Genomic DNA, 19134 nt, shown 5'->3' with positions numbered 1-19134 from the left:
TGTTATAGCTATGTAATCAGTAATCAGAAAATATAACTGAAGAATTTGAAATCTTTTTACAGAACCTTGACACTTTTACTCAAGAAATCACGAACCTTGGACCAGATAATAATATTGATTTTCTTGAAAATTCTCTATCAAAGTGTGAAGATTACTTCAACGTATTGAACTTCATCAATGAAAACCTATTGAAAGCAGAGGTGGATGTTGAGGAGGAGAATATAGAGGACCACCCAATTGCAGAAGCAATATTGCAACGATCGAGCCGTTTGTTTCGTTGGCTGGGCAAGACAGAATTTGCCTATCAAAGTTTCGGAACCGACGAAATTTTTATAATTATATTGTCCACAATGGCGCCCCATAATAAAGTGTGTGCGTCATTTTTTATGTTTATAAATTCGAAAAGTTATGCCAAGGGTTTAAAAAAGCAACTTAGAATTGTCCAATTTTTTTTCGATCTGATAAAAAACAAAGAGTTGCACTATTCTTTGTGACCTTCCCACTTTTTCCTTAAAAATTGTCATTTAAACTGGACAGCATATTTAACGCGAGCGAAGCGAGAAAACAAAACACGTTGTCACGGGGGGGGGGGCAGTACACGATCCAAATATGGTTAAAAGATAAGACACCAGGGGAAGGTTAGACTTAAACGTTGAAGAGATTTCTTTTTTTTTTGTTTGATCGCTTTTTTAAGCCAGCTTCAACATCCAAAGGACTTTTAGTGCGTTCAGCTACAGCTTAACCGGCGTGCGACGCCGGGTACCGGCTAGTTTTCAATATTTTGTTTGGAACTTTGATTGGAATTTGAAAAAGTCAGAAAAAACGAAGTTATATGGGCAAAATTTTGGGAAAACCTGAAAATTTTCTGTCTTAAAAAGAGGGGGAGAGGGGCTTAAAATGGACAAAAACTTTCGAAAAATGTACCTCAAGGGTTGATTTTTCACCCAAATTTATTCAAATTGGCTAAATTTTCCTATGTCGTGCTTTGGGGTCGTCCACATAGTACGTACGCACTAAGGGGGGGGGGGTCAACGGAAAATGTACGTACGCAGAGAAAAAATTTATCATAGCCCTTTTCCTCTTGTTTTTTTGTCGACTTTTACGCTTGTTATACGCATTAAGGAAAAGAAAAAGTTTCATGTATGAAATAAAGGTCCGAACCAAACGATTTGAATTCGAAATTTTCTTCCACCAAGGGGGGGGGGGGGTGAATGGAAAAGTACGTAACTGGTAACAGAGGGGGTATAGCCATTTGAGTACGCTTGCGTACAGGGGGGGAGGCAAAATTTTTTTCCGTAAGCGACCCAAGCCCTCATTTAGCGGTCCAAGCCCTCTTTTTAGAATTCTCTGATTGCGCCAGCGGCCCAAGCCCTACTTTAGCGGTCGTAGCCCTCCGAAAAGTATTCTGCGGCTCAAAATAGCGGTCCAAGCCCTCAAACAACGGTCCAAGCCCTCGGAAACTTAGTCACTTTTTTATTCTGGGTGATAATCAGCGGTCCAAGACCTGAATATTTCTGACAACGAATTTCCTAAACCAAATTGGCCGGAAAACAAGAAATTTGATTTTTTTGTGCGCGAAATTATTATGACTTTAACGGCCCAAGGCCTTAAAGCATTATATTTAGACTTATCATTTCATGCTACTTTTCACGGTGAAAGTGAGAGGTGTGATTTTAGACAAATGCATATAAAGCGAGTGAGTGAGTAAAAATTACGAGTGTTTGGAGATTTTAACTTGGAGTTTTTGTTGAATGAGTAATATCTGTAATGTTGATTTCTTTCTTTCTTCTCAAGATTTAAAGTCTTTTTAAATTCAAAATGGACGAACATGCACGTGGAAGGGTAGAATTAATTTTAGATTACTTCAAGGAAGCTAAAATCCTTACTCAGGATGGGAAGGAAGAGGATGGACAAAGTCCGAGCATAGTGTTCGAATGTGATGTCAAAAATCAAGAGGATATTGACAACTTTTTGGATTTTTATATGAATGAGACGAATGAAATCATGAAAATAAAAGTAAAAAAAACACCAGGTCAGAAGAGCATTTATGCAATTAAATCAATTTACCGATGCCATTTTGATACAAGATATGAGAATACCAGAGACGCTGAATCTATTTTGAGGAAGGACCCATCAAAACGATTCAAGAATACAATGTGTCCTTTTCAAATTTCATTCAAAGTAATCAAATGCCCCTCTCATTCGAATGCCTCTTGTCAACTCACTATGACTTACGAGCATAACCACCCAGTGAATTCCTTAGAAGCACTAAGCTTTAAAAGAATTTCGGAGGAAATTCTGATCGAAGTTCAGAACCTTTTTGAAAAGGGCAATACACCATCCCAAGCATATCAGGAATTTCTCAGAACTCTCAAGCTACATTGTGAAGACCAAATCAAATTTCATTTGAGTAAAGCTGACAGATCAAAATGCCCACGACGAAGAGACTTTAATTCACTTTATATAAAATTTTGCAAAGAAAAATTTGGTGGAAAGAATGGAGCTGATATGTTTGAGAAGCTTGAAGAAAGAATTAATCAGTTTGAAGAAAACATGGACGGGATAAAAGTCGCATACCAGCTTTACAACGAGGACGAAAATTCGGCATTGATTTTGGCTATTTTGACACCTTTGATGATAAGAGTCCACAGAATGGTAAAGACAACCCTATTACATTACATTTTTTGGATTTTAAGACATGGATTTCCGAGTGGGGATGAAATGAAAGTTAATTTCCCAGTGGGGCTTAAATTACAGGGTATTTCCGGGTATTTTCCGGGTATTTTCCCAGTGGGGACCAAATTTTTGCCAAATTTTCCAGTGGGGATGGGGTCCTAGTGGGTCTGTGAAACAGGGGTATAATAATTGATTATTCACAAGAGCAGCCACCGGCTAGGAAGTATGAAATACTTGTTCTTGAGGTCCTTTTTTCCTGGAAAAAACGAGCTGTTTTGTATCCTGGACTCTCCTGGATTATATCATTTGCTCTGGGAAAAAATGAGACTCCTGTATATCTGTTCTCTTGAAATACTATGCTCCTGGAAAAATATAACAGCTATTTTCTAAGAAAGTTATAATGTTCCCTAGAAAACTTACTACAATACTGGCAATAATATTTGGGAAAAAAGGGAAATTCCCACGAAATCTGAAATCTGAAAACCAAAAATAATTTGCAAGCCCTCTAAATTAAATTGGAATGGTAGAGTTTTAACTCTGAGCTTTAACATTAGACTTAACACCTAGGACCTTAGGATCTGAGGATCCAAAAGTCCAAGGATGGTCCAACAGGGCTCAGAATATAGCCAATAAGTCCATTAACCCCACCCAAATCGAAATATGCGGATGAATTTATCAATTAGCCCAAAAACGACTTTCTCGCCCGAACTTTAAATTGTGAAAAACGAGGAATTAACCAAAAATCTCAATATATCATGGCCAGCATTGTAGCTTCATGTTTAGCCTTGCTCTTTCACATCACAGCAATCAAAAAGTCTTACCAATATTAAATTTTCATTATGTTTTATTATGTTTTTAGGTCAGGGAATCTTCAGAAATAGTTTTCATTGACTCCACATCAAATCTCGACGAGCATAATTTGCGATTCTTTCTCTTGGTTACACATTCCGTTGCAGGTGCTTTACCACTCGGTATGTATTGCGCATAATTCTATCGCATTAAAATATTTCTCGGAATATTCATTCAGACAAAAGATATCAGACAAATCTCTAAGCTGATTGACCTCTAAACGCTTTTTGTTTTGCTACTTTTGGGGTCAATCATTTATATCATTCCATAAGTTATGAGCATTTCAGATTCTTGACAGCCTTTTTATGAAACTCTTTTTTATCTTACTAATTTGAAACTCATTGTCTTCTTGCAGGTATTATCATTACCAGCGACGAGCGAGAAGAAACTATCGTTAAAGCACTGACCCTATACAAAGGAATACTACCGGAAGAAGCATTTTACAATAGTCCAACCGGGCCCGACATTTTTATGACAGACAATTGTGGTGAACTACGGAATAGTCTGCATAAGATATGGCCTGATTCAACTTTGCTTCTTTGCATTTTTCATATTCTCCAGCAAGTCTGGAGATGGTTGTATGATAAAAATCATGGGGTATCTCAAAACGATAGGGTTGAAATTATGAAGCTGTTTAAGAATGTCATTTACGCACTAAACTTGGAGGAATTTGAAGAGACTTCAGTCCTGCTTCAGGAGTCGAATGTTACGTCAAAATACGAACATTGCATTTCATACTTTGAAGAACTGTTTTCATTAAGCAAAAGTTGGGCAAAATGTTTTCGTTCTGAAATTCTAATCCGTGGTTCACACACCAATAACTATGTGGAATCTCAATTTCTCGTTATCAAGGATTCAATTTTGAGACGACAACGTCAATTTAACATCAACATGTTGCTGGATAAATTGATGGTTGAATTCGAGGACCACTATAAGAATCGCTTACTTTCAATTGCAGACAGTACATTCGATGGAGTATATAGTCAGCGGTTTAAGCAGATCAAATTAAAAAAAGTGCCAGGTAAATTTTGCCTGCCTTAAATTATTGAGAAAAACAGCACTCTTCTATGGCGTCCTCCAGGTTTTCAGGTCCCCCATCTGGGGCCTAATACTCCCATTCGGTCTTTTCCAGCTATCCTTTTTCTGGGGCTCCCCCCTACTGGAAGAATATTTTTGTAACCAACAGATTCGACCGTACAGCTTCCGATCCATAACAATTTTTGGATGATACTTTCCTCTTCAAAAGATTACTTATAGGGATTCCTGTTTTTGTCATAAATTTACGAGGAGAGTCCTGTTTATCTCAAAAATTTAATGGGAGCTGCTTTCTTTCTCAAAAGTACTTGCACCTGGTTTCTTTGACCTCATGTCCAACCTGGGTCCTGTTTTTACAGTACGCCTTCAAAAACAAAGAAATGGTGTCCCGTCTGAATTATTAGCAATTAAGTGTAATTTAGAGACTGTTAATTGAAAATTTAGAATGAAACATTTATATTGAAAATAAAAGCTAAAGCTAACGATTTATTTTTCCAAAAATGGTCAAATTGTCACTTTTTTTTTCGAAAATTGCAACTAATCAACTGTTTAACTCATTATTTTAAGTTTTGATCGGGTCTTTAGTTTCCCATTGATTTTTTTTCATTCTCAGAATCTTACGATACCAAAAGCAATGTCAAAGAGATAGCTTCTGATTTGTTCACCGTCAAAAGCAAAAGTGATGAAAAGCTGGACTATGTAGTTGACATGTCCATTGGAGTGTGTGAATGTGTAGCAGGAAGAGATGGTTCACCTTGTTGGCACCAGTGCATATTATGGAAAGAAGGTTTTGCAAGGTCAGGGAATTTCTTACCGAAATTCGATAAATTTGAACGCAAAAGATTCGCTGAAATTGCATTAGGAGAGTCACTCGATATCTCATACTATGAATCCATTCATTCTGATATTAATATCCATGACCCTGAAATCTACAAATCTACGAATCTAGAATCTACCAATGATCAAAATATGAAGCAACCACGCAACATCGAAGAAGCTTTCGGAGATACTAACGATAATAAAACAGATTTAGCTTTGAATCACTTTGGACAGTTTTCTGAAGCAATGTTAGAAAAAATCCAACAAGGTAATAAGGAATTTAATGTAGCTGTCATCAAGTTCGTCAAACGTTTTGAAACTCTTAGTCAAAATCAAAGAGTTTCTTCATTACAGAGTTTTGGTAGTACGTTCTATGGAAGGAAACGCTCAAAAATCAAAGTTCAACCAACGGCAGTTTCTAGAAGAAAGTCTGGCATCGGCAGCCGTCAAAAGCAAAGTAATTCCAAGCACAGAAGTTTACCAAATCGACACGTGAATTTAAAGAGGAAGCATAATATTACACGTGCTATAAATGAAAATGTACCTCCAGCCAAAAAAGGTGGCGGTCGTTCGATGGTTAGCAACACTAAGCACTTTGTAAAGCAACCAATAAAGAATTAAAAAGTGAAAAACATGACACTATTTTTTGTATTGATGCCACAATTATTTAGTTTTATAGTTTATTTTGAGTTTTTTTGGTACATTCTTTTATTAAGGTTCTTTTCTAGGAATATCAAAGATGAAAAAATGTTGTTGAAAATAGCTCTTTTTGCTCACCACAAGTTGTCTTACCACAAGATTTACTTTTTTGTTCTCACCAGGTTATGTTTTTTGTTATTTAGGTACCTCTTTGCAGGTCATGGGTCTAATTGGGAGAAAGTTGATAAATGGGCGTCTGCTTATTTAGGAAATAATTGAAAATGAGAATAAGAAAATTAAGAAAAAATTCAGCTTCGAGAAGAACTATTTTTAAATGAGCTTAGAACGAATTTTAAGACATTGTTGTTACTTTTAAACTTCATTTTTTTACTCTAATCACAATGATATAAACAAAATTTACATGGTATGTAAAAATGAATGTTTGCAAATGAATGCAATCCTATAAACATCAAGATGTTTGCGATAATAAATTACTTGTGTTTTGTTTTTTGGTGTCTTACCATGTTGTCCTTTCGAAACTTTTTGCTGCAGACAGGACACATAATATCTTTGGATTTATCATGTGTTTTCTGATGGCGACTTAATTTCGAAGCACATTCAAAACATTTTCCACATTCTGGCTTATCACACATAAACTTCTGACTGTGTTTATTATCGTGGGCTTTCAATGCCTGTGGTGACTCGAATATCAATTCACATTTTGTACATGCAAAGGTTTTTGGACATATGTTCATGTGTTCTTTTCGTCGTTTAGCGTAGTTGAATGCTGTCCCACATAAATGACAAGGTGGTATCGTTTTTCCCTCTCTCGCTTTTGTATTGTAATTCTTAAATACAAAAGAAAAAACAAGTCATTGCTTTTTTTACTGTCCCCGTCCTAGCTAACTAAAAAACAAAAGCAAATCACCCGCAAATTTGAAAAGAAAAAGTGGACAAGAAAAGAAGTACAATCAGTTGATAACAAATGAGATACCTTTCTTTCCTCAGATGAAAGTGAATTCCACGACTTTCTAGCTTTTTTAGCAATCTCCCCGAAAGATTCATCAGATGATTTTTCCTGTAAAATCAGATGAAAATTTCTATGCAAATAAATTCGATCAATCAAAAGAAGGATTGAAAAAATAGATATTGCTATGTTTGTTAGAAGTCTAAGATAAATTAAGACACCCCCTTCTCACAGACCCACTGGGAACCCTTTCCGCACTGGAAAAATTGTCCAAAATATCGTCCCCGGTGGGAAATTATCCTCCAATTATGATAATAATCAAATAAACCAATCCTCGCTGCAAAAATATCCCATCCCCACTGAATTTTCTGATTTGAAAACAAAAGAATTGAAATCCCCATTCATAAAATATGGGAATATCAATCCCCATCGAGTTTCAGTCCGTTATTTTCATCCCCACTGGATCCCGGGTCTGTCTGACAGGGGTGTATGAAGGACCCCCTCACTTCAATTTATGTAATCCTTATTAAGTGTTTTAAGGAAAACTGTAGTTATTAAGGTAAAAAATAAAAAAATGTATCAATGTTGTTTACTTACAAGGTTTTCACTCATGTATTTTTGCCAACCATTTAATGACAAACGGCGTTTATGTGTTAAATCAGCTGGAATAAAAAAACACGGTTGGTCATGATACCTTAAAGGAAGAAATTTTGGCGGGAATTTAATTTGGCGGATGGCCAAAAAAGTTTTTTCAGAGGGAATTTAATTTGGCGGATGTACGAAAAAACTAAATTTGGCGGGAATTTAATTTGGCGGTCGCTTAAAAAAATTAACCTTAAGATAGCGTCAAAACAGCGAAAAAATAGCAAAAACACCTTAAAAGAGATCATATTTTCAAAATGTTTAATTTGGCGGGAATTTAATTTTGCGGATTTCAGCCAAAACCGCCAAATCCGCCAAATTTTCTTTCCGCCAAAATTTCTTCCTTTAAGGTAAAATACAGACAAACTTTTTATGGACTTTGGACTTTTTTAAGTATGGATTTAGATTTTTACTACCCAGGGTTTGCTAGGAATGTTTTGGAAACATGGGTTTGCACTTTCATTGTTTTCATTCTCTAGGGGTACCTAGCTCTATAATTTTAGAAAATGTTTTTCTAAAAAAATTATGAGCTTGGGTATCCAGGCTACAATTGATTATGATTTGCATTTTAATACGCACTTTTTGTTAATAATAACGAGGCGAAAATTGGCCGATAGACGTTATCGCATTTAGAAAAAAGCGATGGATTGTGGGATTGTTATGGGATTATTACAATCCCAGCTTGCACACAACGTTGTTTCAACGTTCATCTAACGTTCGCAACATCCATATAACATTAAATTAGCGTTAAAACTACGTTGCGTGCCAACTGGAATAGAATTCCCTCGAGATTTCTATTGTAATACCTCCATAACAATCCCACAATGCATCGTTTGTTTCTAAATGCGATAAGGTCTATTAAAGAACAAGCTGAGCCTCAGAATTTTCTGAGAAAATTTTAGAGTAACCTAAATTTTGCTCTAGAACATTTAAGCCTGAAAATTTAAAAAAATTAAGAACAACTGAGTTTCAGCCAAAATTTACTGATTGTTATAAAAAAAAGCATGAAAAAGGCTTGTAGTTATACTTACATTAGCTAATTTATTATATCTTCTTTTCTAAAGAACAATGAGTAGGTTTGCTTACCACTTGTATCATTCAAAGTCTCAATTGTTTCGATTTCTTCTTCAACTTGATTGGTTTCGACTCCCATTTCTGCAGTTTCATTTTTCCTTGTAGTTTTACTTCTTGTAGTTTCATTTCTTGATGTTTCATTATCATTATTCCTTGATGTTGACGATTCAGCTTTCTAGTAAAAAGAATGATCGCGACAGTAAAAATGAACACATTACATTGCAATTCCAACACTCACAAACGGTATATCAAAGTATTGGTTACTTAAAACACCCTTGCATCACAGCCCCAGTGGAACCTTTTTCCTCAGGATAAAAACTCTTTGACACAGGGGTGTCTTTACTGACATATCTGTAAAATACACGTTGACCACGCCCCAGAACAAAGGAACTACTAGAGCTTTTGATTTGTCAGATTTTAACAAGTGATAAATCATAACCATCTAAGACGATGGGCGAAACTTCATGTTAGTCGTTCACATGGTTCGTATTTTACAGACTGGTCAGTATGGTTCAGTGGGGTTGCCACAGGAAATTTGAGCAAAAATACCCACATGTGAAAATAGTTACAGGGGTCCCATTGTTGGTATTTTTAATGATAACATAATATTGTAACAAGCGTCATCAATGATAATTTGATAACAAAGTTTTGCCAAAAAGCTATAATCAATATTTTGTTCACACTGGGAAAGTTTCAAGTCAATCATATCAGTATTTCAGAAATTATCAAAAATTATTGCGTATTCCAAGATGCAAGCAAAAACTACACAGAAAGAAAAGGAATGCAAAGAGGGATGAAGCAAACATACTTGACTAGTAGATTTCAATCCAACATCAATCACATTGATTGTCTTATTTTGGTACCACTTGATCAAAACGGTTCTGACAAAGTCATTGTAAGCATGCATCTTTCCTACCCATGACACTTTTTCTGACAGTGGCAGACCTTGCAACACCACACATGTTCGAGTTTAGCCCTTGATATGGGAAGATATTGTCATTACATTTTCCTGTGTTAGCAAAAAGAAGGTCAAATGAGTCTATTCCGAATTGTTCTTCAAACAAAGAAGTTATAAAGTTGAGGCATTCCATTATATTTGGTGGAGCGTCCCAAACCAGAGAATCGCAATAAAGCATTCTACCCTCAGGGATAGCTAACGATACACACACCCAGTGCGTTCCTTGAAAACCAGGTGAAAAAACAGAAAAGTAAGTTTCTCCAGAACCATTATGTTTTCCAACGTTTGCAATAATATTCATCACTGTAATGTTCTTTTCATGTAAAGAGGCTATCAGCTTTTGAAGACAATCACCGTCGTCCTTAATATTCTTTAATGAAGCTAAAGTGATAGAGAAAACATTTTTTCTCAATTTGTTCAGTAAATTCAAATAAAAATTTAAGACAGGCAGTGTTAGCCAACCGCTACCAATGATCGATGCCAGGTCTGATATTTCAAGTCCCGGATAATCTTTATGGGCAATTGAATAGTTATTTCCTTCGCGAATTACTGTCATAAAACTTGAGAGCGTGCTTTGATCGACCCTTTTCAAATTAATGGGTGCAGTAAAACTCTTTGAGCGGTTGAACCATGTTTTTTCTTTCGCCATCTTTACTTTGATTGACTTAATTTGGTGAATTCTTAAACATGAATAAATTTGCTTTTGGTAATAAAAATATTCGTTTTCTACTACAGCGACTTCGGAATCGGAATCGTCATCGTCACTTTTAAAGTGTTCTATTATTTCATTACAAAAGCTAAAGGGAAGGAGAAGCTTTTCCTCGTAACCATTTTTCAGATCATCCACATTAACCTTTGGTTTGTATTCAACAGTAGAAACTTGGATTGGAAGAGGTACAAAATAGATTTCCATGTCAGAACGTTTCAATCCATCGAATAGATAAACATCTTGAGCAGCATTCTAAGAAGGAGAAATACATTAATATATGAGAACATGCGTATGGAGGGTCAAAAATATTTTATAATTAGTATATATAAATTTAAAGGCTTTCAAAAATAATTGACAGCTGAGACAAAACAAGCTACATGCTGAATGGACCTACCTGAAGATTGATGTAATAAGACAATTGAAAAATGAGAACAATAGTATGAAAATGCAGAATAATACGAGAACAACTCGAGAAATTCATGGAATCCGGCGATTCTCGGCTGTTCTAGCGATTTTTAGAAAGTTCCTGTACCAAAATCAGTTTCATTGAAAATTGAACCATGCTTAATCGTGGAATTCTTATAAATGATGTTTTTGTTTGAAAAAAAACAAAGACATGAAACGAAAAAATCCAATGAAAATCTGCAAAAACGAAAATTTCCGGCTTTTTTGGCCGGAAAAAACATTTTCTCAAAAATCGAACTCGGTCATGTTTTGAGCATTGCGAATACACATCATTCTGCGAAAAATCAGAGAAAAATAAGGATGAAAATTCGAGAAAATGTAAAAAAAACCGGTTTTTCCGGCATATTTCCGGCATTTTCGGCCGGAAAAAAATGTTTTTCGAAAATCGGGCCCCGTCACATTTTAGGTATTGTCATTTTGCATCAGTGTGCAAAATTTCATAAAAAAATATAAAGTACAGCTCGAGAAATTCAAGAAATACTGTCTTTCCGGCGAAAATAGGTTGTTCCGGCGATTTTTAAATAGTTCCGGCTTCAAAAATCAATTTTATTGAAAATTGAAACATACTTGATGGTGGGCATTGCTATTAGTAATGTTTTTGAATGAAAAAAAAACCAGTTATAAGGAAAAAGTCCAATGAAAATCCAGAAAAACAGCGATTTCCGGTATATTTCCGGCATTTTCGGCCGGAAAAAATTTTTTCTCAAAAATCGGACTCAGCCATGTTTTGTGCATTGTTAATACGCATATTTGAGCAAAAAATCAGAGAAAACTAATGATAAAATCTCGAGAAAGTGCCAAAAAACCAGTTTTTCCGGGATATTTCCGGCATTTTCGGCCGGAAAATTTTTTTTTCCGAAAATCGGGCTCCGTCACATTTTGGGCATCGCCATTTTGCATCATTGTGCAAAAAATCAGAAAAAACTAATGAGCCAATCCCGAGAAAAGCTGGCAACAGACGAACGAACGGACGAACGAACGAACGGACATGGGTTAATTTAAAGGACCTCCACCGGGGTACCCGGAGGTAGGTCCAAAAACTGTAACTTTTGATAGAATTTTAATAAGATAACGATTTTTGTGCTCGTTGTAAAGATTTGTGTGGAATATTATTGACTAAAAAATATAAAATAAAAGTAAAAAATGAAGAAAAAAAGTAAACTTTGAGTACAATTGTTCTACTGTATAATATCCATTTTCATAGGGATGATTTTCTGATCCTAGAACATCATCAATGTGAACAAAATGGTTATATGATAAAAAAAAATACAATAAAAGTTTATTTTTGGAATTTTTAGCCGATAATATTTCACTCATTGAAATATTTATAACGAGCAAAAAAATCGTTATCTTATTAAAATTCTATCAAAAGTTACAGCCTGTTTGCCTCAAGCAAATCATTTTGAATAGACTTTAGCACCTCTTTTGTGCTTAAATAGGTTGACTGGCTGGAATAAGCAGGGGGGTACAGTAAGTAATACTTCGGAAGAAAAATCATAAAGTGGTGTGAAATGAGGTATAATAAATTGCTATGGGGTGATTTTCAAGAATTTCACCTAAAGAAGGGGGAAGTATCCAATTAAATGGAAGGCAGTCGAAGTTTTCATTTTGAACTTATACTTATTATGGACGCAAGACTAAAATTCAAAAAGTTAAGGATTAAAAAGTTTTTGATTTCTTTTTACTACTGTACACGGTCTTTCAGTTGAACTGATTATTGATTACAAGTAAGAGTTTTGAAAACCCAATTTCAAAATCCTTTCAAAGAAATCAAGAAATAAACTTACAAAAACATCCATATTTTTTTCGCTTCTTCAGAGATCGAGAGATTTCACTTCAGAGCATACTGACATTCCAAGTGGTCGGAATAATTGTGTTAATAGAAACTTTGTTTACTTTTCTCATTAATTATTATAAACATTATAACAAAAAAGCAAAGAAAAAAAAACACGTGGCTCGTGTGCGTATAAATTCGAAGGCTTTAGTGTGAAAGCCAATTCTGTTGTTCTTTCGGCATATTTTTCTGCTTTCTAACCTTTTCAGGTCTTGGACCGCTGATTATCACCCAGAATAAAAAAGTGACTAAGTTTCCGAGGGCTTGGACCGTTGTTTGAGGGCTTGGACCGCTATTTTGAGCCGCAGAATACTTTTCGGAGGGCTACGACCGCTAAAGTAGGGCTTGGGCCGCTGGCGCAATCAGAGAATTCTAAAAAGAGGGCTTGGACCGCTAAATGAGGGCTTGGGTCGCTTACGGAAAAAAATTTTGCGGGGGGGAGGGGGTACTCGATTTTCGACATTTTAGTGCGTACGTACTATGTGGACGGCCCCTTTGGCTGAAAAGTGTGCTGAGGTTAGGTAGGAAATCCTACTAGGTCATGTGACATTACAATAGAGCTTCAACGCTTGACCAAAGATTTATTATACACTGGATAAACGACTCATAAAATGATGGAGAGCGATCATTGTATTTTCATTGTTTCAGAAAACAATTGATGTTCTAGCTTTGTCCGCAAAGGACAACTGTTATGGCGGTTCGAAGATGTCTGATTTTTAAAAATGTTTATCAGTCTTATTTTTAAAAAGTTCTCTAGCTCTTTCTTTTTGTACATTTGCAGAAAAAAAGTTTGAAAGTAAGGCTAGCATTCCAAGCTGGATACATTTGTGAAATCTAATGTGAGAAAAACATCATTAGACAAGAAATTTAGACAAAATGCTTATAGTGACACGAAATTTTCAATTGGAAATATCTTTCCAAGACTGTCCCCAGAAGAGCTGAAATTAACATACATAAGACTTGAGTGTCTTGGCTCCACTGTGGTATGAAAATCCTTTGGAGGCACGTGGTGGCAAGGTGGTTTTTTTTTAGGTTGAAGTTTGAAAATTTCCGGTGTCAACATTAAATTTCTTATACACAACACGTCTTTTGTATCTTTCTCACAGCTTGAAACGTCATAACGACATAATTAGCAATTAAGTGGAAGAATCTGACTCTCACAGGAAAGTTTTGAGTCTCTTTTGGGATTTGGATGAGTGATTTTCGATAAGAAATGCAATAAAAATGCTTCGAAAAAACATTTAATGAGGGAAGGAGAGTGAACAATAAAATCATTACTGCGGACATAGCTAGTGCACGAGAAATCGGCAAAAATCTCTTACTTTTATATCCAGTGTATAATAAATCCTTGGCTTGACCAATAAGAAGCTTTGTGGGTTTTCGAAAACAATGGTAGCAATATTTTATGTGATATTCACTTTTTTTTGCTTGGAAGAGCTTAAAGCACGACATCTAGCCATTCGGGCTTTAAAGAAATCCGTGGTTTATCGGTCTTTTCCATCATGAATCCAAACAACACGTACTCAACCAAATTTGGTAACCACAGCACAAAAATTAAGAGAGCAATAATCAGTTAATCTTATTGTTTAATTAAAGAATGCTTTTTCGAGATCCAATTACTTTGTTTGTTTGTGTTTTATAAGTTAACTTCAAATTTGTTTTATCTCGGCATTGTGTTTCTCTCTGACATTATAGTGTTTGTGAGCAAAATGTATTTATGTTTGGTTGGGCAGTGTATAAAGTTAAGAAAGCATCTCGTTACTTTAAAGGTTTTGTTTTTAAATAAGAGTGATATCGTTTGCTTACTCATCCCTTTTAATTCACAAGCTTTTTACATTGGATTGACACGGATGTGGAGTAAGATTGGTAAGAAAAAGGAAAAAAAACATCTTTTTGCTTATATCAGCATAATATAACAATAGCAAGACAATGTCCTGGTATGAGCGTGATATGAAACGGGAACAATTATGTAAAAACAAAAACTTTAAAAGATGATAAGGGTTACAAGATATCTGGATAATATACAGGCACTTAACAGTTTTCGGACTTTCTCTTGCGTGGTGCGGTGATGAAGATTTTTCTTAGGGCGTGATGGCGTGGATCAAGATCTTGACCTGATGGGGAATAGGGGAAGAATTTGAGGCGTGATGGTGAATTGAGCCATTTTTCGCAACTTTTAGCTTGATGACAAGTTTTAGCGATCTTTGTGATGTGTGCTAGGACATGCCATAAATTACGCGTTTCATATTACGTGAATATAGTTGAACAGAAGTTCTTATTTCTTCACATATACCCGGTGTGTTAAAATTGAAAATTCGACGTAGCTTTTTCTACTTATGCTGATAGGCTCAATTGTTATTTTTTTAAAACTTTGTCAGCCTAGCATGAAAAGTTACGTCAAAATTTCAATTTTAGGCCTGCTTTTTCTGACACACAAAGTATATCTAATGAATATAATTTATTTATTTTTAGATATCTAAAACATGATAGCTGAGCTCGTCTGCTTCATTGTGGTGGCATATATAGCGATCAAAATATACTGGGAACAATCAATAAGACCATGGAGCCATTTCGAACCCATTCCCTATAAAGTGTACCCTCTGATTGGCCAACTACCAAACTTAAGTCAGTTAGACGATGAAGCTTTTTGTAAAGAGCATTTCAAGTGGCTTGACGATAAAGAAACTAAGAAACTTTTCTTGGGCACTCAAAAATATCTCCTTACACGGGATATAAAGTTGATTGAAAAACTTTTAATGAGTAATACGAATATAAGAAAGTCTGATGCGTATTGGATTCTCAAAGACTGGTTGGGATCGTCTATTCTCCTGACTACAGGATCACATTGGCGAAATAAACGAAAAATGATGACTCCATCATTTCATTTTGACATTCTGAATGATTTCTTTCCAACCATTGAGACATTGACTTTAAAACTATGCGAACATTTTGAGAATCTTGCAATAAATGGTCTGTCTTTTGATGCATGTAAAGTTATGAAATGGCATTCGATTGGAGTTATGTGTCAAACTATTTTTGGCGTTGAAATGGGTGATTTCTTAGAAGCCGCCTTTAATGGCGTTCAACAAAATGACAATGCAGAAATGGAAACTATCAAATTTGTAGAATGTATCGAGTTCATTTTACATTTTGTCAATTTACGTGGGAAATGTATATGGTACTGGAATAAACATATTCTTAAACTATTTCCAATTGGGCGAGAATATTTCAAAAGACTAGATTTCGTCAAGAAATTTGGTACCAATCTGATTGAGAAGCGAATCGAGAAATTGAAAAATGATTCATTAGTAAAAGATCCAAGTGCAAGTAATGCCGAAACTAAGAGAGTGATCTTTTTGGATAAATTGCTTACAAATCTCAACAAAGGTGAAGTCACAGTGAAAAGTCTCTTTTATGATACTCAAACCTTCATTTTTGCTGGTTATGATACGGTTGGTACTGGATTAAGCTGGTGTTTGTTTATGCTTGGTTCCAACCCACAGCATCAAGCCAAAGCTTATGATGAAGCTCAAAAGATCAGGAAACTTGGTCTACCAATTGATCAAGCAACCAAGGAGATGAAGTATATAGAATGTTGTATCAAAGAATCCTTAAGAATCCACCCACCTGTTCCATTAGCTAGTCGTATCTTAGATGAGGGTTTTACCATTGATGGTGTTGATTATCCGAAAGACACCAACATTGGATTTGATATCCTTGCATTACAACGTGATCCAAAGATTTGGCCAAACGCTGAAATCTTCAAACCAGAAAGATTTTTGAGCAAAGAGTCATCTGCAGCTTCAAGCAGTTTTAGTTTTATCCCTTTCTCAGCTGGACCAAGGAATTGCATTGGATTGAGGTTCGCTATGATGGAGTTGAAGGTTACCATTTACCATTTGTTGTTGAGATTTGAGATAATGGCAATGCAGAAAGCCGAAGAACTGAGAGAAAACTTCGGTATCTTACATGATGTAGCAAATCCTGAAGGGATTCAAATCAAAATGAAAATGAGAGAGTGATAGAATCAAGAACAACTTTAAAAGCAACAGCACTGATATCTTTAGAGTAATGTTTAAAAATCGAGGAAATTCAAAGTTAATTAAAAGCTAAAAATATTCCATTCTTTGGGGGCAATAAAGCCTCATTCTGTACAGTACTGATTCTGTATTATATAATTTGAACACAAAAGTTTGTTGAAAATCGGGTTAATTTAGAAATGTTTGATTTTAGATTCCTCAAAACCCCGCCACATTTATGATCGGATAGGGTCCAAATTTGGTCTTTTGTGGTCCTGATATTGTCTACCAAGATGGTCTACTTTTTGCTAGGACATTGGTTTTTGACAGGATTTAGTTTTCAATTTAGTTTTTGCATAGTCTTGTAATTTTTTTGTGCACTTTTGTAATTTCTGCGCACTCTTGTAATATTTTATGCACTTTTGTAATTTTCTAAGCACATTTGTATCTGCACACTTATGTAATTTCTGCGCACTTTTGCAATATTTTATGCAATTTTGTAATTTCTGCGCAGCTTTTGTAATCTTTCTGCTAGCGTATCTCTATCCCAACACGCAATTTTTTTATCACGGTGTCGAGGAAAAAGCCGTGGTCGTCTGGTACAAGCAAACTTTCTGCGTACTTTTGTAATTTAGAGTTGCACAGTTGACTGGCTGCGTAATTTTGTAATTTCGGAAAAAAAAAATCATTTGAATGCTTATGAAGAACACTTTAAAGGTCTTGGATTCCTGGTTGTCTTCAAATTATCTGCTGTATTCGTTTACAGGAGAAGAGATCATCCATGAAACAGAAGATAGTATTAAGTAAGTGGAAATATCACCAATAAACAGTAGCACCTTTAGACGATGACGTAATCAGTGAACAGCACATCGTATTTTCTAGGTCGGGCAAAACGGATAAACTTTCAAATGAAAAACAGATGAGAAAGATGAAAGATGACGGATCACTTAAAATTCAATGTGGAGTACGTGATTTTTTTATTTTACTGATTTTGCTTTTGATTTTTTTGATTTAATTGATTTTTTTTATTTAATTGATTTTTTTTATTTTGACTTTTGATTTTGTTTTTGATCTGTCTGATTTTATTTTGATTTTTTTTTTAATTTTATTGATTTTTCTGATTTTAGCTCTGATTTGGAAAAAAAAGTGTATACATGATTTTCCCGAGTCTTTTACTCCTCGAATGACATTCTCTAGAGCTATACGTGGAGAATCAAGAGGACCTGCTTGGTGTTACCCTGAGTATCAAAAGGTTGAGTTTTCAAAAAACATATTAACCTCTGAGGACCAAGTAAAGAAATTGTATCGCGCATGTGTCAATCTAATCACTGTAGAAAGAACCAAAGATGAAGAACAAAGATTACCATATTAATATCTAGCAGACTGTATCAGTATGCAGTTTACTATTGACGAATTCCCCAGAAACCTCCAAGTGTAATTGAAATGAGCTTCTTTCAATAAAAGAAATCTTCTACATGATTCCCAAATGTATAACAGTAATTACTAAAGTATTAATTATGGTAATGTTACTTCAATGGAATCGAAATAAGAGACAAATCTTTATGTTATTATTATTATCTATCATTGGCTCTTTATAAAACTCTCTGTAAAGCCCGAATCACTAGATCCGCGGCCTTTATCGAAAAGTGAAGTAAGTTTTGGTAGGATTTCCTACCGAAAGCATCCACCGAAGGGGGACTTCAAAATATCTGTTCTGAAAGCACATTCCAGCTGGATATGGCGGTCTGTGGGTCTGTTCTTAGTGAACTAAAGAAAAAAGTCTGCTGGGAAAATATGATCTGTTCTGTCGGTGTTTTTTACACTTTTGGCAAAAACGTGACATTAAATCTTCTAAAAAACGGTTTTTCTTGAATAAAATGAATTTGAACGAGCATTTTGGGATGAAATCTTCCAAAAAGGTGTAACACACGAGCTTAGAACCTTTCGTTTTGGTCCCAGGAGCGAAGAAGGATCCAATATTCCAAAATATTAGATTTTAAGAATTTTGGAATTATGAGAGTTAAGTGGCTCTTGGATTGATTCTGATGGTCTGAACTTGTTACATGATCTCTATATTTTATGAAACAATGATGAAGAGCACTTTTGGATCCGAAATTCCATCCGAAAAACATCTCTGAACTTTAACAATTATAAAAGATGCATTTCATCGTTAAAATGGACTGATCACAATCTAAAATTAATCAAAAGTCACTTCCACTTAACTTTAACATTTTTAGATACCAAAAAGTGCGGTTTCGCGAGCGTTTTGAGATTAAAAATTTCATTTTAAAGTGGTGAACCTACCCCAATTATGGCTGGCCGCATGTAGCAAAATTCAATACTTTTTTATTTTTATTCAATATCCATATTTATATTCAATTTTCTATATTTATATTCAATTTTCTATATTCATGTTCAATTATTTCATATTTTCATTCAATAATTATT

General features: G+C 35.1%; 3 protein-coding genes across 3 annotated transcripts; 2 read left to right on the top strand and 1 right to left on the bottom strand.

Annotated features, from left to right (window-relative positions):
- Positions 1-1746: 1746 nt before the first annotated feature.
- On the top strand, positions 1747-6161 carry LOC136823547 (uncharacterized). The gene is made up of 4 exons (XM_067079734.1): positions 1747-2655; positions 3536-3647; positions 3881-4546; positions 5174-6161. The coding sequence occupies exons 1-4, from the start codon at positions 1819-1821 to the stop codon at positions 5998-6000; spliced, it is 2442 nt and encodes an 813-aa protein (XP_066935835.1). The 5' UTR covers positions 1747-1818; the 3' UTR covers positions 6001-6161.
- Positions 6162-6509: 348 nt separating this feature from the next.
- On the bottom strand, positions 6510-9922 carry LOC136823530 (zinc finger protein 691-like). Its single transcript, XM_067079717.1, has 5 exons — positions 9510-9922; positions 8714-8876; positions 7583-7647; positions 7013-7096; positions 6510-6866 (listed from the first exon to the last, which is right to left on the bottom strand). The coding sequence occupies exons 1-5, from the start codon at positions 9606-9608 to the stop codon at positions 6510-6512; spliced, it is 768 nt and encodes a 255-aa protein (XP_066935818.1). The 5' UTR covers positions 9609-9922.
- Positions 9923-15143: 5221 nt separating this feature from the next.
- Positions 15144-17393, top strand: LOC136823539 (cytochrome P450 4V2-like). Its single transcript, XM_067079727.1, has one exon. It carries the CDS (start codon positions 15151-15153, stop codon positions 16687-16689), a length of 1539 nt encoding a protein of 512 aa, XP_066935828.1. The 5' UTR covers positions 15144-15150; the 3' UTR covers positions 16690-17393.
- Positions 17394-19134: the final 1741 nt, after the last annotated feature.

The sequence above is a fragment of the Clytia hemisphaerica genome, unplaced genomic scaffold, assembly GCF_902728285.1.
Source record: "Clytia hemisphaerica strain Z4C2 unplaced genomic scaffold, Clytia hemisphaerica genome assembly, whole genome shotgun sequence".
NCBI lineage: Eukaryota > Metazoa > Cnidaria > Hydrozoa > Leptothecata > Clytiidae > Clytia > Clytia hemisphaerica.
The sequence above is the reverse complement of the archived record's forward strand: the minus strand, read 5'-3'. Positions and strand labels throughout refer to the sequence as shown.